This window comes from Egretta garzetta, unplaced genomic scaffold (assembly GCF_000687185.1).
Source record: "Egretta garzetta isolate BGI_Z169 unplaced genomic scaffold, ASM68718v1 scaffold278, whole genome shotgun sequence".
Classification (NCBI taxonomy): domain Eukaryota; kingdom Metazoa; phylum Chordata; class Aves; order Pelecaniformes; family Ardeidae; genus Egretta; species Egretta garzetta.
In genome coordinates, this window is record NW_009260608.1 from 627,104 (window position 1) to 650,744 (window position 23,641).

The following is a 23,641-nucleotide window of genomic DNA, read 5'->3' on the forward strand; positions in this document are numbered from 1 at the left end:
GGGGCTGGAACCAAAAACGCAGGAGAACTGGCATAAGGTAGAGGAGACAAAAGTTGAATCTGAGTGGCTACACAAAGGTATCGTGACCTTTTCTTACTGTACTTGTTTGGATTTCAAGTACAACGAACCCTTCATTGCTGTGGTGAACAGTCCTGAAAGTTTCCATGAGCTAACTTGTTTTTTGGCAAAAGTGTCCAGTCTTTGTAGGATTTAATGTGCCCTACTGGTCTTGCAGGGGAGTAAGAAACAATTATTAATGTCCCGTTAATGTGTCGGCTAAGCTATTTACGTAGCAGCCAGTGAAATTTATGCAAAAACATTTGAACTTCAGCTGTGTTCAAGTTATGATTTGGATAGTACAATTTTGACATGATATTAGCTTTCAATTTTGAGAGAGATTTGGAAGAGGGAAGGAGAAAGAGAGACGAGCATGGAAATTAGGTTCTGTTCCACAATGGAGGGATAAGTATGCAAGGTGTATGTGTTGTGCTTTGTACCCGAGCTCTCAAATAACTTCCACGTCTTGTTCTTCTTCCTTATGATACCACTAATATGACGAATGCTTCATCTTTTCCAGATGATTTTGTCTTGTCCCAATAAGAGTTCTGTTGAACGTGGGTCCCATGCATCCTTTTGTTCATTTGAACTTCATCATTGCTGTTGATGAACAGTTGTGAGAATAGCTAAAAAATGTCCAGTAAAATGTCAAGTTATAAGAAACTGCAGTTTCACCACTCGCAGTGGCAATGGTCTGACAGAAAGCTCTGTGAACTTACTGGTTCAGAGGCAACTTGGATGGTCTTATCATCATAACAAACGTGTTAAAATTACAGCAAATAAAATCATAGTCAGCCTGAAAATATTAAGTTCTGTGAGCGGTAAACCTGAGGCTTGGGTTTTGAAGTTGCAAGTCAGTGTTTTTGGCTACTAGCAGAGATTGTAATTAACACATGTTTAGCCAGGTCTGATGTGCTCAAGGTGTTTGATTTTTTGTTTGTTTGTTTTATATTTCCCTCCGCCCTGCCCCCACCCTAATGCTGACTCCTTTTATCTTCTGCCTATTCGATTACATTATTAGTGATGGTTACCTTTGTTCTTAAACTTATGGGTTTGTTCCTTAAGAATTGAGGAGAATGTGCTGTTACGGACTTAGACTTACCACGGTTTGCATGGAGGAAGCCTGTGCAACAGAAGTCTATTGAATGTTGCCCTGGACAGTAATGAATCCCAGGTGTTTTTGCCTTGCTAGCAAGGAAGGTCCCAGAAATGAGGACCTGCTCAAAGAACGTGTTGCCACCTTCCACTAGGTATCTGAACCTAGTGATCCTCAATGAAACTGGATCATATCAGCTCCAGTGGGGGGTGGGAATCCAAGTTGTGTGTCTAGGTCCACATAATTGTCTGAAGTAGTACTTGGAAGAGGATTTTAAAGGCACTTTACACATTTGGATGTTAGGTTTTCCGTCCCAGTGACAAGCTGAGATTAGGTTTCTCAATAGGTGGCTGAAGTCACAGGTGAAATGTGACTGAGCCAAGAGTGAATCCCAGATTTGACCCTTATTTTCAGAAGCAATGCTCACTGACACTGCAGGAGCTGACACTGAGGAGTGCTTTATTAGTTTGAAGCACAGCCTAGCACATCCGCGGAGCTGCTGTAAATGTTAATGGTACCATTTCTAAATCGGCTGAGGTCTAAGTGCAAGCCTCCTGGAGGTCCTGTTTATCTCCAGCAGTGACGGACACTGTCAGGAGCTGAATTCCTTTCTTTGCTTTCGGCAAACTGGGGCTCAGAACTGTAGGCTGGAGCTTGACACGTTGTTGAACAATAACATCAATAACATCCACCACAGCAAAGGCTTTTTTTGGTTGGTGTCCTCTTCCAGAATACAAATTATAATTCTGAGCAAGTTTTAGGACCTGGAACCATAGACCCCTGTCAGTGTTTTTGATGGTCATATGATTTTGTTGTTGTTTTGAATGAAGTCATGGAGCCTAGCGTTATACTGCCTTAAGGTTATCTTTTAACTAAAGTGCTCTTTGCGGATGTAGTTACAGCTTTGTATTTTAAGAGCAATGAGCTGAAACACCTTGAAAAACAGGCCTCGGTTTTGTACTTTTCCACGAAGCTTTGCAGGACAATCCACAGAGCAAGCAGAAGGGTGACAAACTCCCACCGAGCTTTGGTTTGAGCTCATTAGTATCTTGGGGCTCGGATGCACTGGCTGCACAGGTTAAAAGAAGAGGTGGTCCGGAGCAGTAGCTTATCTTCTGTATCCTGACCCCTGGGAGACCTGTGTTCAGTTACTTACTCTGTTGTCTGCTTTGCATCTTCTCCCTGTTCCTCAGCTGTAAAACGTCAGGACAATAATGCTTCTGTACTTCATGGACATCTTAGGAGGCTCAGGATTATAAAGGCTGAGCCACAGACTCCTACAATAGGATGCCAAAGAAAGAGTCTAGCTTCTTCCTAACTGTGTTGCTGATTTGTAGTATGAATTTGGTGATGTCCCTCTACCCCTTCTTTTTCAGTCTCCACCTTTTGCAAAAACAGAGGTGGGAAAGTTGCGCATCCCCTCCTTTGCTTAATGACCCAAGACGCATTTATTACAAGCACATTAATTATTACAAAAAGTGTTATTTTCAAGTTAATGTGCAGGCATGCACATGCAAGAGGCTACTTACTTGCTAAAACCTTTTTTTTTTTCCTTGTTTTCTCTTCCTTACAGATTCCAGTAAGATTATGGCAGAGTATAGCCACACAGAAAACCAGATGGAATTACAAAATGCTAGTTTGGGAAAGGGTTCTGTGGCGAATTCCCTTGAAAATGGTCTCCAGGATATTATGGAAAACCTCAACCCGAAGAAATATTCATCAAGTCTCAAATTTAAAACAAACGGGGACTATGCTGGCTCGTATTTAACTCTTTCACAACCTGTGCCAGTTAAACCCAATCCTTCCTCCAGTGTTAAAAATACACACTCTATTACCAAAATTCAAGGAGGCAAGCAGTTCCCCTGTGAAAGCCCATATCTTCCAGATAAAAGCATCTCTGTAAAGCATTTGGGTTCTGTATCGGGCATGTCTCCATCCCTCAGTGGGTACGGTTTAGGAAGGACAGACTTTGATATTCATTCCAGCAGAGACAATGAAAAACCCCTTGGACACATGGATAAGTTTCACTACTCAAAGTACAGTCAGAAAAACAAATCGTATGACAACGTCTACTTCCCAGGAATGCTGGAGACAAAGAAGATCTCGGGCTCTCTTCTGACCATGTGGAATGGAAGCTCGGGGAATGAGCTGATGCTTTCACCTGCTGGCAATTCGGGGGCAGCCAGCATGCCTTCTAGCCCCAAGCAAGGCAGGAGGATGAATGTGGAAGACAGCCTGGCCACTCACATAAAACCAGTTAAGCACAAGGATGTGATGATGGAGACTCTGGGTTCACGGCCTAGGAAATACTCTGGTGGATCTCTAAGTCATATGGGAATGTACAGTCGTTCCCTACCCAGACTTTATAAATCAACAGAAAGCCAGCTGGTGCCATTAAGTTTGCCCCCCAGAAGCTCTCTGGGTAATACTAAAAGGAAAAAACTTGGAGAAAAAGATCTACCTCAGAACGCTTTAGATGCTGATAATTACCTGAATTTTTCTTCTTGCAGCTCAGGGGTTTCACCACATGCAAACTCTGTCTCTGGGAATAATCCCTACGTCAGTTCAACTCTTAGTGTTCCTGCAAGCCCTCGAATTGCTAAAAAAATGCTTTTAGCCCCTTCTTCCCCATATCTTTCCGATGATTTAGAGAGACTCGGACTCTCAGGAACAAGTCCCAGTAGTTCTTTCTCCCCACTGGATTTTGACAGGTCGTTCTCTGCCCGAAGAAACCTTTCCACCAGTTCCGTGGAACTCGATGACCCAGATCTGGAAAGTTACAGGCAGACGCCAAACTCGCTGCAAATGTCCATGCGAGAGCGGAAGAACAGCATTAGCTCCATTTCGGGAAGCGAAGACCTCATGGACTATCACAGGAGGCAGAGGGAATAGCGGCTTCGGGAGCAGGAGATGGAACGGCTGGTAATTTTTTTCTCTTCCTTTTGGTTTTTCTTGTGGCAGTTAGCATTTGCAAAATGTCCATCCCAGCTCTGGCCATCAGGAGAGTACGCCAAAGCATAAGCTGCCGTGTTTTGAAATTCAAACGTTGCCTGCTTGGGGTGCCTTGTTTATTATCGCTGTCCACGAAGCTAATGCTTAAATCACGTGCTGCTGTAACAGTTTGGATAGATGGTACCATTCAGCCATCTTAAAAAAATGTTGGAACCCACGGAAATCGTGCTCAGTAGTCCTGTGGGCTCTGTTAAAATGTCTACGTACATAAAACCCACAAATTGCACTGCAGGGATCCGGCACTTTTTGGTTTAGATGATGGCCCTGTTTTGTGGTAAGTGGGTCAAAAAAAAAAAAAAAGACTCCACTATAAGCTGCACAGCCGTGTGTGCTGCGGAGCCAGGTATACATTGGTATGGGTTCAGCATCCATCATCAGAGCTTTCTCTGCATGGTTGTGGTTTTTACTTCTGAGTATTTTCATTAAAATATAGGCCTCCTTGCTTCTCCCCCTCTCCAAATGGAGAGTAGCAGAGGGGGACAGAGTTTCTCTCTTTGTCTCTAGCCAATGTAAAACAGCATGTACTGCTTCAGCTCGGGAGTAAACATGGTAGTAAAGGTAATTTTCTGTGTTATTGAAAGAACTTCTGGGTAGGGGGGAAAAAAAAAAGTTCTTCAGAACACACAAAGGTGGTTGGAGCAATTTCTTATTAAAATTGTCTCTGGAAGGATACTTGGTATTTCTTTAAAAAAAGTTTTTTCTCTTTGGCTACCAGAGTCTCTGACCCTATTAAAATCAGTACAGTGTGGATGCATGTTACCATCCACACAGAAACCAAGGTCGTTAGACAGGCCAATTTGTATTACCGAGTCCTAGATTTGAGACATTAACTTCACATTTGTGTGCTTTAATTCAAATCTTGGGTTTGAGCAAAATGGGGATAGGATACTCTTAAACCTGTCTAGTTTGCCTACAGAGAGAGAGCCTGAAAAGGGGAATTCACTTCCCGGGCAGGCTGGGGTGAGAAGCTGTGGGGAGCGGCGGGATGCGGGAGCAGTGGGAGCAGGGGATGCCCATCAGGGACCACTGAGCAAGGGCCGGGCGCCTGTGCAGGGCCACCCCTCCCATTTCCAGCCTCACCTGCGAGCAGGTTCAGCTGGAGGACTGTAACCCGCCCAGGTGTCTCCCTCCCATCTCACCTACATCCCTTGACGCAAGTTGGTGAGGAACCTGTTTGCGCAGGCAGGAGCCTGCCTTTTCATCCCTAATCCGCTTGACACTGCAGTCTGTAAGATACAGGCTGTTGGTTTGCAAGGTGTGAAAATGTTCATCCTTGCCTGCTTAGAGCCAGGGCTGTGGATCTGAGGCGCGGTGCGAGGGGGCGGCAGGCATTGCCCCTCTCCTCCCCCCCGGTGAGTGAGCAGCAGGGCGTGCAAGCCCCTGCTCTGCCTTGCCCCTCTTGCCCCCCAAAACCTCCGCTGGCTCCTCTTGAAGCCGTGGCTTTTTGGGAGCAGGGGCCGGGGCTCCATGGGGTGTGGAGTTGCGAGTGGAAATGACCGGGGCTTAGGAAAGGTTGTTCCGCTTCTGCACACAAAAGTGGGAAGCATCAGCAGACACTCGGGTGGGTTTTTTCTCTTCTCGCTGCCTTCTCCCTGCTGTTCCCCTGGATGTTCTCGCCTTTCTTCCTAGTCCTGGTGTTTTCTGCGTGCAAAGTGGTGTTTGCTTCTTATCGGAGGGTTTTCCAGACAGTCATGCTGTAAAACCTGAGATAATCAGTCATAAAAGACGAAGGGAACAAAGAGAACAGCTTTTTTTTTTTCCTTGGGGTGGGGGGGGAAGGGAAGAAGTGGAGTTGTTTAAGTATTCAGTAAGTTAAAAATTGTTCTGGTTTTATATTTGGATGTAATGACTACATTCTTCCCCCTCCCCCCATTTCTTTTCTTGCCGGACAATACTTCCTTCAAGTCCTGATTCTTTAAAAAGAGAATTTGCTTACTGTTTTTCCAAGCATGTTGAAGTTTTTTGAAAAAAGATGAGGTTTCATGCGTTGCATGTAATTTGAACATGAAGGAACTTCCTCCTGCTTGAGTTCATGTTCGGGATCCTGCTCAATTTTTTTTTCTCTCCTTGTTAGAGCTGTCTGATGGAAGGGTTGAGTATCAGGGGAGTACCTTCTTCCAATGGTTTGAGAGTCTGAAAAATGACATAAATAGGGTTTTAGATTTCTGAGAAGATGGAATATATTAAAAAAATAAATAAGCCACACCTCAGCTCTTTGTGCATTAGGGCCTATCCTGTTTTGTTTCATTTTTGTCCTTCTGTGTGGATCATGGGTCTATCCAGCCTGGGCTTCCAAAGAGCAGTTTTGTCTGACCTTGTGTACCGTGAGGCATGTGAAGGTTGGAGATCCAGGTCTCTCTTTTTTGGGGGCTGGGTGAAGGTGTGAATAAAACACCCAACTAAACAAGCACCCGTGGATAGCAGAACTGTGTGCTTTGGGTTTTCGGTGCCGAGTAAAAGTTCAGATTGAGTAGCTGGTAGGTAAATGGCGGGGGAAATACAGTCAGTCTGTGCACAAGTGTCAGACTCTTCCATGCTGTGTTTTTGAAGCAAGGTAGGCAGAAGGAAAATGTAGGACTACTCAGACAACTGCATCAGAAACATAAGCCTCCTTTTTAGAGGACTGGAGTGCTCTATGGCCCAGATACAAACTGCAGAGCATCTTTCTTTGCACCAGCACTGGCCCTGCAGCTGCCCTGCTGGCACAGAGTGGTTTGGGGGTGTTGTATTTGATAGCTGCTATTCACTTCTGGATTATTTTATTTATTTATTTATTTTTTTAGTAAAATCTATGCACTTGTTGTAATCTGACCTAGTATCTGCCCTTGGTCTCTTCTATTTGCTTTCACTTTTTTCTTTTCCACATCAATTACTCTGTGAGTTCTGCTTGTGCTTCAGTTTGCTTTTTAAGTGACAGAGGCTGCTCTGGAAGTTTGCATTTTGAGCCGCATATGAAACCAAATGATCTGCTATCATTGCCCAAAGAAATAAACAGAGAATTTTAAAAAAATGGTACAAATAGTGAAAATAAACATTGCAGGGTTGGGGTTTTTTTTGGAATGATGCAAGTGTCTGAGTTTTAATTTGTTCCTGTGCACCAAACAGAAAAGACATGTATGCACTTGTGTAGGATTTAGCGTTTCTCCCTTTCTCTCTCTCTTGATTTGCCTGTTATGGCTGCGTTCACCCAAACCAGCTGAAGGCTGGTGCCGCTTTGGCTTTGCTAGCCTGTTCCTCTGTGACTCAAGGAGCACGAGGACCCAGGGTCCCCCTTGCTGCCACCCCTCCGGTGTTAGAATCATAGAATCATTTAGGTTGGAAAAGACCTTGAAGATCATCAAGTCCAACCGCTACTGCTGAGCGCTGGGGACCGGTGGCTGTGGGAGCTGGTGGTGCGGCGTGAGGTTGCTCCTGGACCTTGCACGGGCGGCGGGCTGGTGGATCACAGTCTCCTTCTGCTTCGTCTCCAGCCCAGCTGACCGGAGATGGCATCTTGGCGTAGGGATGTTTATACAAGCTTTAGACAAGTAGAAGTCTATTAGCTGTCACCGAAGCTAGCCCAGGAACCTTATAAACATGGAAAAAATTTAACACTGTGATCTAAGAATGTTCAATGAGCTTCAGTTAGCTATTGAATTTTTTTGTTTGTTTTTTACAGAGGAAATCTCACTCTTTTTTTCCTATCTGAGATAAAAGCCCAACTGTGGTAGCTGCTGGAACTGAAAGGCAATCTTTCTCTCCAGCTCGTGGGGAGGTCGGGGGGGTGGAACAGCAGAGGCAGCGTAGTCGGATAGATATTAAGGCCATCTGTTTTGTTTGATACCCGCTCATTTGAGTAGCACTGAAATTGATTTTTCTAGTGCTGGTTTTTAGGCAGTACAATGTATTTCCTCTAGATGGTGGTAGGTACTTAAAAGTTAGACATGTGGTATCTGCGTGATACCTTCCATAGCCCAGCTATCTGTACAGATCTGTAAACATATGCTTGTTAATGAAGTTTTGCTAGATGCAGAATTGTGCTGGGAGAGATTTCAGCTTATATGACCAATGCTCAATTGAGCGATAATAAAATTCAAGGAGCTTATTCCGTAGTCTATTTTTTCACACTCAGAAGAGCCTTGAATTCTATTAAGTTTATCCAGCAAGTAGGAAATAATACAGAATATCCCTGTGCCTGGTTTGTATTGATGCATTACAGTTTAGTAAGATGCGCTCATGTGAGGGGAAAATGAAATGAAAATGTTTTGGAATTTTCAGGGTGGTACTGCTGTAAAATTATGCCTAATAGAGCTTATGTAAATCTCCCATACAGCTTGGAAAAACCTCCTGTACATGTTTTACGGATTTATATTGGCGCTGTGTCTTTTTACAGTCCTTTAAACATAAAGTACCCAAGCTGTATGTAAAAGTGTAAGTGACTTACCTCTTCCAGGAACCCCAGCCAAGTAGACAAAGGCTAGATCAAGATAATTTTTCCCACCGTTAGTATTTGACAGTCTCGATAGTGCTGCAGAATAGCTACTTAACATCAGTTTAGTAAATAAACAAGTGCCCTATAATAGGATAAAAAACTCACACAGATTATAAGTGATACTGATGACTCAGTAAATTTTCAGGAAGGTTCAGTTTTAGTTGTGTTCCAAAACATTCCTGCGGGATGGTCAATAATCCAAAGTGTGGCTTACATACACTTAATTTTTGCAGCTATATGTTTTATGTAAATGAACAGCATGGGCCAAGAAGGAATCCGTTTCGGGAGACCTGTTCTCATTTACAGAACTGAAGTCCCACAGTGGAGCTCTAGTCTTCAGGCCCCTGCCCTTGGTGTGATTTGAAAATGAGCGTCTCCGTAGGTACCGTAGGGGCAAAAAGGCACTGGTCTGAACAACGCTGTTATTTTGGAAGCCAACGGCATTTCCTCTGGAGCCGAACACGTGCCTGCAGAGACAGGAGCGAATTCTGCGGGAAGTCATCTGCTCGGTCCCTCCCGGGAGGCTGGCTCTGCTCCATGCCATGGATCTCTCCCTCTTTTACCAGTCCCTTTCTCCTGCGCCTGTGCTGGGGAGGTAAGGACGAGGTGTGCCAGCCTGCTCCCTGCACCCCGTCCTCCCCTCGGAGCTGCGGTGCTCTCCCCTGAGAGACGGACGTGAAATAATACGGGCTCTTTTTCTGAATTCTGTGCTGCTAGTGCTAACCTCAGGGCCAAAAGACTAACAGTAGCAAAACAAGGACTGAAAATGAGAGGGGAAAAGAAAAAAAAAAAAAAAAAAAGAGGCTGGGGTGAGAAACTGGTGCAAACTGGAGGGAAAGGGAAGAAAGTTGGCGAGCTGTTCTCGGACACAGTTGAAGTCTAGCTTTGAAATGAGCTGCTCTGTATTTGACAGGTGTGAAATCACCAGCTCCTTAGAAATGCAGGAAGGAAAGAGAATCCTTTCTCCTGCCTCTCGTCCATGGGGTACTGAACGTATCTGTAAGAAAGAAGGTTTGGGGAGTTTCTGCTGCTCTCTTCCCCGGTCTCTCTGCCTCTTTCTCCCCCATCCTTTTTGACTAGCTGCTGCTCCGAGGTTTTGCTGCGAAGCTGGTTGTTTGCCTGCCCGTGAGGTTTTTAAAGAGCAACAGTAGAAAAGTGCTGCTCTTTGGTAGCTGAAAAGAGCAGCAGCCTCTTCTTTGGGCCAAGGGAGCCCTGGCTGCATGGACCAGCCACAATTCTCGTTAGCCTTGGTCACGAAGGATAGACTGCACATGTATTTTTAATGAAGTCTGGGTTATCCAGTTGCTAATGGCACTTATCTAAAAAGCTTCCTGCTTGCCACAGCTGATTAACCAAGTCTTGCCTCGATACCTAGATACAGCATCGCCTCGATACCTAGAAACAGCATCGCCTCTACGCATTTGTAAAATTCATATGTGTGACATGCAGCAGGTGACAAATCCAGGAAAAAGTGGAAGGAATTTATCTCTGCTATTTGGGAATATTTTTCTTTACAGTGTGCCAGGGATGTCTCTTAATGTCATTGTTAATCACTAACAGAGGAGGGTTGTTATCCCCTTAACCCACCCTTCTCCTTCAGCACCTACATTTGCAGCCACCCATAGGTGATGTGTAGCTTTCTGAAAGCCAGGCGTGGTGAAACTGCTCGGGCAGAAAGTGCACAAGACCTGTGTACCCCTTTTTGTAGCAGGTAAGAGATCCACTGAAAATACAAGGAAATGTTTTAGTCTGATAGAAGGGGTGTTTTATGGGGAAATACACTGACAGGTTTACAAGGCTTGATTCAACACCCCTCCCTCCCGCCAGAGACGATTTTAAACCAGTTTCCTTCTTCTGACATACCTTTTTTTCCCCTCTGCTGTGTTCAGGGTCACAAATAACTCGTGTGGTATTTCTTGCAAAATTATCGAGTGGATTTTCCATGTGCTACTGCTCTTTGCACTTTTCATTGCAGGGGTGCTTTCCTAGCTCGCTGCTTGACTCAGAAATTTATGCTGGAAACAGTTAAATGCAGGTGTGCTGGAGCTGGAATGAGTTGGCCGAGACGAAATGATGAGAATAGAGTGTATAAAATAACCACAGAGCTTCCTGTCCGTAAGCCTCCGGCACATGTCAAAATAGAAGTGAGAGACACCGGTATTTCTGTAATGTGTCTGAAAGTTCACCAGGAATTTTTCAAAGACTGGCAGAGGTTTTCCTGTGATTTTTAAGCTTTCCTGAGCATCTGAGACTTGGGGGGGGAAAAAGACTGGGGGGGGGGTGGGGTGGTGGAAAGAATCCCTTTGTTTGTTTGTTTTTTGTTTTTACCCCTGACTGCTCAGCCAGGGGCAGGTTTGCAGTGAGAGCCCCCGGCCCGAGGGGTGCGGCGATACGCCCTGTTGGCGCAGGGAAGGATGGGACTTTGCATCCTGATGCTGTGTTTCCCGTCTATAACCATTAGGACGACTGTGTGAAAGGACCAGGCCCGGTGCCGTCACAACAGGGAGAGCTGCGTAATTACCGGCGATCCCAGCCAGCACTTGCACAGCGCTTTAGGAATTGGGTTGCCTGGCCAAAAGACTTAGTAAGAGGGAGGATAGCGGCGTTGGAGGGGTAAGGGAAGAGGCTTAGGGTCTGGCAGCGGTTGCCTGGAGGGAACAGGGCTTTGGGGAGTTATAATTATGTCGATCATTTGGGGTTGAAGGATGGCTGCAGAATCTGCTGGACCCATTTCATGGAAAATACAAGCTAGCAATTACTGCCCCGCAGCTGCCCAGGGCTCCGTTATTTCAGCGGCTCGCCTCTGCCGGTGCCGTTTACAGGCGGCTTCAGGGGAAACCTGCAGTGGGAACCTGGGAATAAGCTACCTGAAGGCAAAACTTCCGTCTCGCGGGGCGCTCTCTGTTGGGTAGTGCTTGGAAGCGGATGGGTTCAGATGGGTCCTTCAGCTCAGAAATGCAGCTTTTAACTGCGGGGGATGCGGGGTGATGGGAACGTGTAGTGCGTACAACTGGGTAATCTCTCGGTGGCTGTACAAAAAGCTGGGTGTTTGTAAACCAGTGTTAAATTTTCATAAAGCTCCGGTGGCTTGTTGCAGGGAAAGGGCAGGCGATGCGTTGCCCAAACGGCTTTGCTTGATCCTTGTTATCACTCGCTGTTGGGCATAGGGAGTGTTAGGACGGTCAGAAATAGCTGCTTCGCAAATCCTGTCTGCAAATGTAATGCCAGGTAGAGCTTGGAAAGCGAGTATGCCTGCAGTGGTTCCTGGGGAAGGAGGCTGACTGAGGATTTGGGGGTTCTGGCTTTCTTTTTAAATGCTGCTAACAATAAGAAGGATTTCCTAGAAATCAGAAGTGAGATCATTAGCGCAGGTATTAATGCCAAGCATGAAACTCACAGTGGTCTTTTTTCCAGCAGAATTTTCGATAGGCTTATGGTAAGCAATTTTTTATTTACATTGCTTTTCTTCTTTAGCAAAAGAAACATGAAATTGCATAAAAGCATTACCTCTTAAAAATGGAAAGGTACAAAAAATGTAATCTGAAATAAAAGTTAGAGGAAGCTATGCGTACAGTAAAATAAAACAAATACAGCTTTCTGATACTTTTTATAAAGTATCATAGAGAGCTAGAAATCCTTGGGGAATTAAATGTTTATAGCAACTTGAAGCGTGTCAGGTCAAACTGGCACAGCTATTCAGTTTCTCAAGATTGAAATGTTAGTATGAATCCCCAGGGAATTTGAGTTAACTGGTAAATAAAGAAAAATTCCCCCACTTCTCTGCATTTGACATCAGTTGTATTTTAGATGTGATGCCTCGTTTTTCTGTTAATGCTCCTAAAACTGTGTGTTTCAAAATGTGGACTAATTCTCTCCCAGAAAAGGGAATCAAAGTTAACAAACCAGAAAATCTGAAAAAGTCAGGAATGAGTGAGTTCATAGAAAATCTGAAAAAGTCAGGAATGAGTGAGTTCATAGAAAATCTGCGATATTTTGCAGCTTGGTAGGAGTATAGCGTAAGTGTAAAGTGGAACAGTTCATGATTTATACAGTAAGCTCACTGGACATGTGTACATACAAATGGGCTATGGGTACAACAACCTGAATCAACAATATTAATATTAGAATTTTCTACATTGGAAAGTTAAACATTAGGACGTAGCTATTCATTTCCGTGAAACGAACTTTTTAATTCTTTAAGTTCTTCTTCCATGTTAACTTTGAGTCTTCATCTTGCACTGTAATTTACTTATGTATAACTGTTTATTATCTCTAAGTGGTAGAGACATACATGGAACAGGAGGACTTTACTCTTAAGGAAAAAAAAAAAGATAATGACCAGCAAACTTTTTTTAACTTCATCTTTAGCTCACGTGTAATGCTTAATGCTATTATCTTTTTCTAAACTAGGAACGGCAGCGGCTGGAGACAATCCTCAACTTGTGTGCAGAATACTCCAAATCTGACAGCGACCCCGCTGCAGCTACAACAGTTGCTGATGTTCAAAAAATTAACAAAGAACTCGAAAAACTTCAGCTCTCTGACGAGGATTCGGTCTTCGAAGACTCCCAGATGAATCTGGAGACGAGGTTCAGAAGCCACCTGAAATCATCTGCAAGCGATTCGGATTTCTCGGAGCTGAGCAACCACAGTCGCGGCACTGCTGCTTTCCTCCCCTCCAGAGGGCTGAGAGCCGACGAGCACTTCAACGAAAGCGCAAAGCCTCCACCTTTCGCTGCTCCCGGCTTCCTGAAGGATGCCACCGAGTCGTCCTACCTGAGCATCACACCAAAGGTAACGCACGCTGAGAGAGTGCAATCCAGGCTCAACTGCTCAAAGTCCTCCTCTAGGAGTCGGCTGTCCTGGCAGGGGCCGCAGTTAGGGTGGCTTAGGTGTGAGAATTAATAGCGCAGAGCTCATACAACTTAGCAGGCAGCCAATGATTATTTCATTTTCTGTGGAAGCTATTGGGATTGGAAGTTTTTTGGTTTCTTTTTTTTTTTTTCAGAGGGATGTACAGTTCAGGAAGAGTCTTCAGATTTTCTGAGGGGAGGAGGATTTGCTTGAACAGTTACAGCTACTTAAATAAGGAAGGTTTCGGGCACCCTGCTTAGCACCGTGCTGGGATGTAGGAGGGAAGAATCTGCTGCCTTCTCCCAGCCTGAGGCTCCTGTCCTCTGTAAGAGGAGGATGTTTTCTCGTGGGCAAACCAGAACATTCGCACGGGAGGCAAAGAGGAATTGCCAGAGCTGAATTCACTGTCCCGTCTCCTTTCCTGGGGTTAGACCTGAGCCACTTCTCAAATCGGCTGTTGCCTCTCGTGGGGTGCCCGGCGGTGGCAGCCAGCCTCCTGCCGCTCTATCCCAACTCCTGCCATTAATAAGCTGCAGCTCCTTTCCTCTGTACTTCACGCTGCTGTTCCATTCCTGAAGGGATATTGGCCTTTAAAAAAACTCAGCTAACAGCATTCCTAACATTTGCTTTCAGCTAGGGCAGCAGCGGCCTCCTCCTGGCTGGGGCAGGGGCATTAGGCACTGACCCGAGATGATGCCAGGCTCTGGCGTGCCCGGCCAGCGGTGCAGCGGGTCCTGGTGACGGGCAACGCGTTAAATAACTCTTTGCAAGAGTTAGAATCAGGAGCGTAATAAGACCAAGCAAAGCCGTAAAAGCAGGTTTCTGTTTAACAAATTCACACCTTCAAAATATCTTTGTTTCTCTCCTTTTTACTGCTATTTACATGCTGCATAAGCTTCAGCATGTTTATATGCCTAACGTGAATTGTATTTAACCTTTGCTTAACTTGCGTACGTCTTTATAGTCAACAGAAGCGATATGTGTAAAAGAAGAGAGAGGTGTGATAGAAAAACACTTCACCTCATAAAGGGCTATCTCTCTGGAAATCTGTATGCAGAGTCTTTCAGTGTGAAATTACGTTGAACACAGATGTGCTGTTGTGGCTTTACTGGGTCTTACCAGGTCTCTCTGTGTGGAAAAGGTAGTGAGACGTTTCATTTACAAGTTACCGTGGTCTTGCATTTCTTTCCCATTTGTTGCTTTCTTCGTGCAAGTCGGAGATCCTATTTTAAATCCTTATTAGGAAGTGGAAATCAAAGCTGTTGTGTCAGCATTATCCGAACAGGACACCGGACAACAAGAGGCTTTCCTGCTAGGATTACTAATGCTCATCAAGGAATACCATTCATTCATTCATTGTAAGGGGTGTTCTGCTAAGCCCTGAGAAAAGCAGTAACAAGCCACTGTGTTAATGAAACACAGCTCATTGTTTTAAAATACCGAGATGGGATTTGTCCAGGATAAAATGCCTGCTCTCAGAATAGCCGTGCAGTAGCTGGGCCGAGCCTCCTTTGAGCAAGGCTGTGTGGTCTAGTGGTTAACACGAAGCCCTGCGTGCAGCCCACTTGTAATTCTGCTGGGGGACAATGAGTGAGCAGCCATACCAGAGTAATTGGATCGCAAGCCCCGGGGGTCAGATGAACAAGAAGAACACATTGGAAACTCAATACGCTTTGATCTAGCTTTTGCTGGTATAAGATCATGGGTATTTTCTTAATCATGTTGTTCAGTTCTTGGCACAGTTGTCTCGTAAGGGAATGGCAATGAAAAGAGCAACGTTAAGGGTACTGCTTCCTCAGTGCTAACTAGGGAGACAGAACCAACTTTTGTCTTTGTTTTACAGAAGCTGCCCATCTTAATGGCTGATTACAAAAATGTCCTATCCCACCTCCTGGCTTCTATTATACGAACAGCTGAGATTTACATAAAAAGCATCTTCATCTATCTGTGTTGGTTTCATAAGGGAAAAATTGGGCTTTTGCAACCTCAATAGCACAGCATGTAAAGCGTTCTCAAAGGTTAGGTTTTAATAATTCCTGTAGCGTGAATAGTACTTACTGTTAAGTATAGTATTTACTTCCAATGCCTGGAAGTAAAGTATCATGTTTGTTTCTCTTGTACACTTTCTAAATATAGAAATAGCAATATAGTAGATATGAAATATGTAACGGGTTCAAAACCAGCAGTACAGTACTTGTCTAAAGTGAACACAATATGAAAAGGGGAAGGAAAGACGGTGTTTAACTCTTCCTAATGAACCTCTTGTAACATGCAACTGCAGATACCGGAATGCACAAGTGATGAGCAAAGAGGTCAGGAGCTTGGTCGATTGGAGGAGGAGCGCATAGTAATACTAAATAACTTGGAAGAACTCGAGCAGAAGATCAAAGATCTAAATGACCAGATGGATGAATCCTCAAGAGAGGTATGAAATATGTTTTGGTTTTAAATGCCTTGCTTGTTAGGTACGTCTGCCTAGTGTAAGTCTGATGGGTTCAGCAAGTACATAGGGAACCCATGGATGTGTGTAGCCTTTGCATTCTGTGCTTTTTCACCAGGATTAGGCACAGAATCAGGGACCCAGCAAACTCCTACGATGAAGGTTATTTTTCCCCAGCTGGGAGATAGATGTGATGCTGGGATTAGCCTTTCCCAGCTGTAACCATTATACTCCTAAGTGGAATTAGAACAATCTTGCTTGTTCAATGGCCACTCAATTGATCTAAATACCTTGTGTCACTTAGGAGTTTTATGGTGGTATCTCCTGTGGCTGTTTAAAGAGAAAGGAAGTGAGACAACTTCCTGTCAGACCTCCTTGGCTTTACGGTGGCAAGGGTATGTTGGCACCCTCTTGACTTCTGGAATCTCAGAGCGGCAGACTAAGCTGGCCAGGCATTTGGGTTGTGCTTGCTCCAATTATCAGTGACAGGAAAGAAACAGCTGTTCCAGAAGGGTTTCCTACGAAGCCTGGGCACAGAGAGTTGGTACAGGATCGTAACAGGCGGAAGCACAGAGAATAGATAGAAAAGAAACAGTTTTGGAAAAAAAAGAATCTTCAAACTAAAGTTGGTTTGGACTTTATTTTGCAGTATTTTTTTATGTTGCAGTTTTACTTTTTCTTAGATTTGTGATTTTTTTTTTTTTTTTTTTTTAACTTTTGTGGCAGTAAACTTTCCTTTTTTTTTTTTCCCCCCCCCCCCCAACTTTTAAAAATGTTTCTCTCCTGTGAATAATCACCAATTCACTCCCCTTCCCCCAGAAAATAACGTGTATCAAGATTTCTTCTTAATCTGGACTGCTTCTGAAAAATGTTTTGTGTTCCTAGTTGGATATGGAATGTGCCCTTTTGGATGGGGAACAGAAATCTGAAACAACAGAGCTGCTGAAAGAGAAGGAAATATTGGATCATCTAAACAGAAAAATAGCTGAGCTGGAGAGAAATGTTATTGGTGAAAAGACAAAGGTAATTGAGTTATCTTAGCTGGCTGTGTGTTCTGTTCCCCTTGATCTTCCAAATACATTTATGTGATTAACATATTGGTGGAGGTTGTTTTATGAAGTACTGTCTATAAGTAAATTTACTTGATAAATATGGAATAAAAAAATAGTTGTCTCGCCATCATATCCCTGCAATAGTCATTTCCCAAAGTTTGATTGACAAGCAAAATATAGTACGCTTAAGCAAGAAGACCTGACCTACTGTGAAGATATTTTTGATTACTAAAAAAATACATGCAGGGCTTGGATTTGGGCTACCTGTTGTTTAAAAGAACAGTATTGTATGTTCCACTGCCCTCTGTTGTAGGTTATATATTTTGAATTTAAAAAAAATAGAAGTCTTTTTTCAGCAAAGGAATAGAATGAAAGAAGGCTGCAGTTTCAGAAGGTGGCTTTATCTATTATCCTATAGAATGGTACATAAGACATCTGTCAAGTACATAGTTTTCAGGCAATTATGTTGGTTTATTTTGTTTGCTGACTAACTGACAATTTTAGTGCTGCAGAATATTCTCTTTGGGATTAAGTCACAGGAATTAATTAGTTCTGTACAGTCAGATACTTACTTAGTTGCTGTCAAATACGTGGCAAATATATATAAGCATATATTTGCAAAATAAGATAGCACTGTGGTAAGATTTTTAAGTACGGAAATGAAAAGGGCCTGCAAGATGAAGCTGTCCCCCTCAAGCCAGGGAGAGCCTGTTCCCACCAGCAGACTTGCCGCCAGCCTCTCCGGGCGGGCAGTTCCCTTCTCCACAGGGGATGTGCCATGGCCAATAATATCTCAAGGTCAGGAATTTTTTTCCAGGGCTTTCAGCCAGTAATGTTTCCTTTTAAAATTTCATCCTCTACCTCATAATTTAAATCTGTCACTTGTGGAAATACTCTAGCTAGTCTCTCTCCTCTCCTTTTTTTTTTTTTTTTTTTTTTTTTTTTTTTTTTTTTAAGCTTTCCAGAAATATCTGGAAGTCTTCCGCATTATTTGCTTTTGCTTAGACAAGCTGCACGTTTTTAGCTCTCTCTCAGTTCCCATCTAATTCACGCCTTACAGCTTGCATTGCTCTATTCTGAGCTTTTTGTCTTTAATTTCTGCCTACCCTGTTGTGAGCGTGAATGCTGGTTTGCGGCTGTGCTCGTCAAGCCTGTGTCTGAGGAGAATGGTGCTCCCACCTCTCTGCCCTGTGGAGCGACAGCGCGCATCCAGCTTAAGCTTGGACTTCTGTGGACTTCCCTGTCTGCACTTTTCCTTGTTCTCGTGTACCCCTCAGTGATCCTTCAGCTTTTGGTGTTGCCTGTAGTCATGTTTTAAGTTGTCCATGGAACTTGCTTTTTAGTCTGAAGAGGCGTTTAAAGTTGGTAACAGCAGATGGGGTGGTGCAAGCAGATACCCTCCAAAAGGATGACGCTAGAAGTTTTGGTTGGTAGGTGGTAACAAATAACACATCCAGAAATTCAAGAGACCTTTTGCCTTTTACATTTGTTCTCTGCTAGCCTCAAAGTTCAACGAAACTAATGGAAATTATTCTAAAACCTGTAGGTTGTTTAAATTTCCTTGCAATCATATGATGGAACAGTGGTGTGTAGCAGTCGGAAAATTAAAATGACAGGTCTAGTTTAAATTTTCAGTTGAACTGAAACAGCCTAGAAAAAGGACTTTTGTTATATAAAAGGCAAGTTCACTCTAAACATTTTTTTCAGTATGAAGCATGCCACTAGTCAGATCGGTTATAATATTTGAGTTGTCTTTTCTTTTGTGTTCCTTTTTTTGTTCTTTAGACAAGGTAACAAAAAAACCAGCTGTGAGTACGTGTTCTAGACTTAAAGCCATGGGCCATGGCTCAGTTAATACTGAAATTATCTTTGTAGAAATAAACTCTTAAGAGAGCCAACAGGTTTTGCTCTGGAAGATGTCTGAAAGCGTTGCATGAAAGTGAAAGTTGAAAAAAGAAATGGGAGACAAGCTTCTGCGAACAGGCAAAATATAAAGTGACAGCTGAAGTGTTCTAGGGAAAGTAGTGTCAGCCAGCAAAACAGATGGTCCTCATCATGTCAACAAATAAAACTTCTGGCTGACTTGGAACAACAGTGTTTTTCAAAGCTTGATTTGTGTGTCTGTACATTTACGTTCGCAGCCCTGCAGATCTGATCCAAGATAGGCAACATCTTGGCTCTGTAGTAGTACAGGACTAGAAGAGAGGTGCTGGGGGCGGGGGGCGAGGGCAAGTGCTAGGTGGTCCTTGTTGCTGAAATAATTTGAAACTTATGACCTCCTCGACAGAATTAAGGCTCCGGTTTTGGCCGTTAGTTGCTACCCTGCTGATGGTACTTTTTGTGTTGTTTCTTCCAAGAGCGAGTGTCCCAGTGTCCTCGCAGTGGTCACAGTTTCTTCTAGTTGCCCAAATATTTCACCCCTAATAATACTGGTGGTCTTGGGTTTGGTGGTGCTTCCTGGCAAGAAGCTGTCGGGTCCCATCGCTTAGAGAGTGGTTACCTTTCTGTCAGGGCAAGGGGGAGATATCCAAATATGCTGGCTGGTGTCATCTTGAGGTGAGAGGGAGGGTTAATTTTGCTCACAAAGCGATGCTGGGGCGTTAGTGCCATGCATGATGGCACTTGTCTCTGGAGCGACTTGAGCGGCTCCTGGAATTTGCCACTGATCTCGGCACCTGTTTGACAGGAAACCTCTGCCTAGTTGTATTTCATCCCTGCCCGTGCACCTGTTTGAAAAACTTGTGAAATTCTTAAAAAGAGAGATCATAAATGACAATCTAATTATTGTGCCATCCTAAGTACTTTAAATAGACTGTAGGTGGAAGTTTCTGTGCTACTTTCTACCTGATTCTTTTGTGTTTTGTTTTTTTTTTTCTTTATGCCCTGTGCACAACTCATTTAGATGAGGGCACAAAGTTTTGCCAACTCTTGCACAGTTTGAAAGCCACAGTTTAAAAATAAGTTTCTAGCCCTTGCAAGGCAAGAGAATCAACTGGAAAATGTACTTGAAGGTGGAAGGCAAAGAGAGTTGTGTGTTCAGTTTTGGGGTGTGCCGGTGTCCTCTTTGCTGTGGTAGAAAGTCTCTGCATCCCAACACCTTGCTTGTCAATCAGGAATGGATTTTGCAGGTGGGTTTGTACATTATATGGTACGCTGCATCCCGATCTCGTTCGAGTCCTGTGCTCAGCCCTGCCTGAACGCGTGGCAGGACTGACGGCGAGGAAGAGCGAATGAGTCGGTGGGGAGGATAAGGTAGCACACGCCCTGGGGTGAGCGGAAAGCATTTCCCTTGCTTTTGTGAGCATGCCACCGCACGCGTTGTAAGGAACGAAGCAATTAGTGTTGATTTATTTTGGTTTTGGAAATAAGAGCTATGAGCGGTTGCTGTTTGGGAGAGAAGATGACAAAGCCTTTCAGCACCATTGCAGAACTCGGCGTGATTCTGGCTGTGGTGCATCTCTGCCAGGTACAGGCGCTGACAGGACTCCGTTGTCCTGACTGGGCTAGCTGCTTCCAGCGCTGGGGAATGGGAATGCTGATTGGCATGGCCTGTGCTTTCAGCTATGCTGGAAAGTGTGTTAGTGTTTGGAGGAAGGTCTAGCTTTGCCTCCATGGTTGTGCTTCTTGAGCACAGCTTACAAGCACCTCATTCTTTTTTCTTTTTTTTTTTTTTTAACTACCACACGCTGCATATTCGGGTTCATCCACAGAAGATGATGAGCAACTAGATATTTGAATAGCGGCATTTAAGCTATTAACTGCAGGTTCCAGTTACGCAGGGACAGCCCTGATAAGTCACTAGTAACACAGTTTGACAGATGTCGCTTGAAGCTCTCTGGGAGAGAGCTTTGCTACAGATACTGACAAAATTACTTTGAGGGCAGCCTCCTCTGGAGAGAGCCGAGCTGGACGGTACCCAGAAACAAGAAAGCAGGTGAGCCATCTCCCTTTTTCGCTGCCACCCGTCCTGGCTTCCTGCAATTACCGCGGCAGTCACTTGCCTTACTGTACTGTAGGTGCACAATAAAGATAGTATTATTTCAAGTGGAAATGTACCTCAGGTCCGCGGCGCTATTTGCAATTATGACTTCCTCCCAATGACTCTTCGCTCACGAGACTTAGTTCAGGATTGCCGTTTGTCTATAAGGAAGCTGGAGAAAATTGTATTTACTTGGTTGGCTGTAATCCAGATTTGCAAAGTACTTTCTTTTCGTACAATGCTTCCTCAGTCTTTGTAGTCTTAAAACATGCAGTCCGGCGTGTGTGGAGAAGGATGCTTAATGATTCGCCATGCCTGATGTCTCCAAGTTAAAGCATGGAGTTGAAAGCAACAACATAGCCAGGGAAAGAAAGAATAGATCAGTGAGCAGGAATAACTGAAAATGAGTAATGAATTCAGCAGAAGTGCTGTGGGAGGCAATCATAGCTAAACGGGAGTTTTGGCAGAGAGTTTCAAAACAATTATTTATGCAAAGGTTTAGACTGCATTTGAGGAGAGGGAGGTTATTCTTCTTTTTCTGGAGGACCTTTGCCTTATGTTGTGGTAGAAATACAGACTCTGGGTCTCTTCTGTCAAACTGGGTTTCCTGTCCCCTTTTCGCGAGCAGAAATCAGGAGCAGCTGGCAGCGGATCATGCATCCTTTTTTGGAATACATTTTATTTTGTCCGCATGCTTTTGTGGAAATATTTTTCAGTCATTAACAGAATATCCCAGACATGCCAAATTGTTTGAAGCTTGGCTTCTTTGCTGAATTAGTACTGCGAAGACTTGCATGAATTGAGCCAAGGAAAGAGCAGCTCTCTGATGAGCCATATGTAGGGGGACACCAGCAATCAAAGTTAAATATACTGGTGGTCTCTCCTCGGTCCTTTTTCTCCTGGATTCAAAATTCCTGCTCTTGTTTTTTATCCTGATTGAATCTGACAAATTTATGCCTCATAGCATAGCTTTTTAATCTTTCCTGGTCAGATTCCAGTTCAGCAAGGTGTAAGCAAGTGTTTAAGTGGATGAGTTACTGTGTCTATAACATTATTAGCCTCCTTAAGACAAGATACACAAGATTCTGAGGAATACTTGCATCCACTGGGTATATCCACGTAAGGACGTCCTTTAACGAGAACACTAGCAAGGAAAAAGATGATTATGAAGACTCAAGGAGAAAAATCTGAATTCACAAGCTTTCTTGTAAAACGGTCATGAGGAAATTAGCAGAATGGGTTGTACCACTAAGGGAGATCCTCTTACTGTCATCTAGATGTTGAAGACTATGGAATTTTAATTTTCTCACTTGAAACTTTTTTTCTTCTGGTTTGGATGATTATTGCCTCTTCTTCTCCATTCATGAAGGAACAGCGCTCTAGAATTAGGGGTTTTCTTTTGCCTCCCCATCTGTTCACTAGCACAACATGTTGCAGTGGTCAGAGAATGAGATTAGAAATTCCAAAAATCTTGAATCGTTTTAGGAGCAAGTTAGTGTGTCCAACTACCGTGAATTTTTTACTAACAGCAGGGGGATTGCTTACTCCAATTTAAAATGCTTTTTAACATTAGCTTTACACGTGCTGTAACCATTGAAATACCTCATTCAGATACTGTTGCTGTATATAGTCTGTTATGGTGCATATAATAAATTAGTTACTACTAATACAATAAAAAGAACTATTGCAAAATACCTTCTTCTATCATATCGTGCTCCTTTTCATATGCCCAGCATACTTCTTTTTTCCTTCTCTCTCTTAATGGCTTCTTTCATGAAACCCCAGGGGTTTTAGTGACAATTAACTAAATCATGACAAGTTTCATGCTTCTGTCCTGAAAGAGATCAAAGAATGCAGGGAAGAGTAGTCGGAAAAGTGCAGAAGAGGAGCATGTACAGTTTGTGCACAGCAGGATCTCTTTAATTTCAACAGTGTTTTTTTAATCAGAGTTGTATGCAGTCTGATTTGTGTCAGCCATAGCATTGGAAATGCTTTCCATTTGCAAGAGGGCTGGAAGAGTTGGTAGACCTCAGGTTTAAGGCTTTCCCTGTGTGTAGTTGGCCCCTTCCAGCAAGTGCCCACTGAAGAGCAGGTAATGTTTCCTAGCCTGCTTTTCTGTTAGGGACTAGACTATATTCTTACAAATTCACGTCAAGGGTTAGGCCAGTTTCATCAGTGAGTTGTTAAAAGTCAAGTATTTTTACTCTTTCACTTATTTTCCAAAATGTTTTACTGAATGGACAAACTCTGTAGCATCACACCACTTCAAGTGGAAAGGAATAATTTCTGTAGTCTGCTCTTTCTCCTCCACTTCTAGCTTTTGCAGTCCTTCTGTTTGCTGTAGATTATTTTGGAGAAGGGGAAGGATGTTCTTTTGGAGTGCAAAAGAATAAAGTTTGGCTAGAGGTGAAAGCGTGGAGATGAGACGGAGAAGCTTTTCAGAACAAAGAGCTGCATGTGCTTCTCCTTACTTCTCAGAAACCTATGAGAGTTGCGAGACTAGAGCTGACTGCACACTGAGAGACAGGCCGAGCATGTGTGAAGCTTGGTGTGGGTAATGAGATGTTGCTACCTTAAAACATGATGATTTGCAGGTTGGACTGAGGAAGATCCTGGAGTACCTCAGACTGGAGAATTTAAAGTCTAAGAGCCTGTTGGATGGGAAGGCATTCAGTATTTT

The 23,641-nt window shown here is 43.7% G+C and overlaps 1 protein-coding gene across 1 annotated transcript in view; it reads left to right on the forward strand.

Annotated features, from left to right (window-relative positions):
- The first annotated feature begins 2,731 nt into the window (after nucleotides 1-2,731).
- The window catches only part of PHLDB2 (pleckstrin homology like domain family B member 2), a 57,269-nt gene continuing 36,359 nt past the window's right edge, over nucleotides 2,732-23,641 (forward strand). Inside the window, 4 exon segments of the mRNA XM_035900387.1 lie at nucleotides 2,732-4,075; nucleotides 13,047-13,430; nucleotides 15,772-15,915; nucleotides 16,816-16,953. Of these exon segments, the coding sequence (XP_035756280.1) occupies nucleotides 2,741-4,075; nucleotides 13,047-13,430; nucleotides 15,772-15,915; nucleotides 16,816-16,953 (2,001 nt within the window). The 5' untranslated portion in view covers nucleotides 2,732-2,740.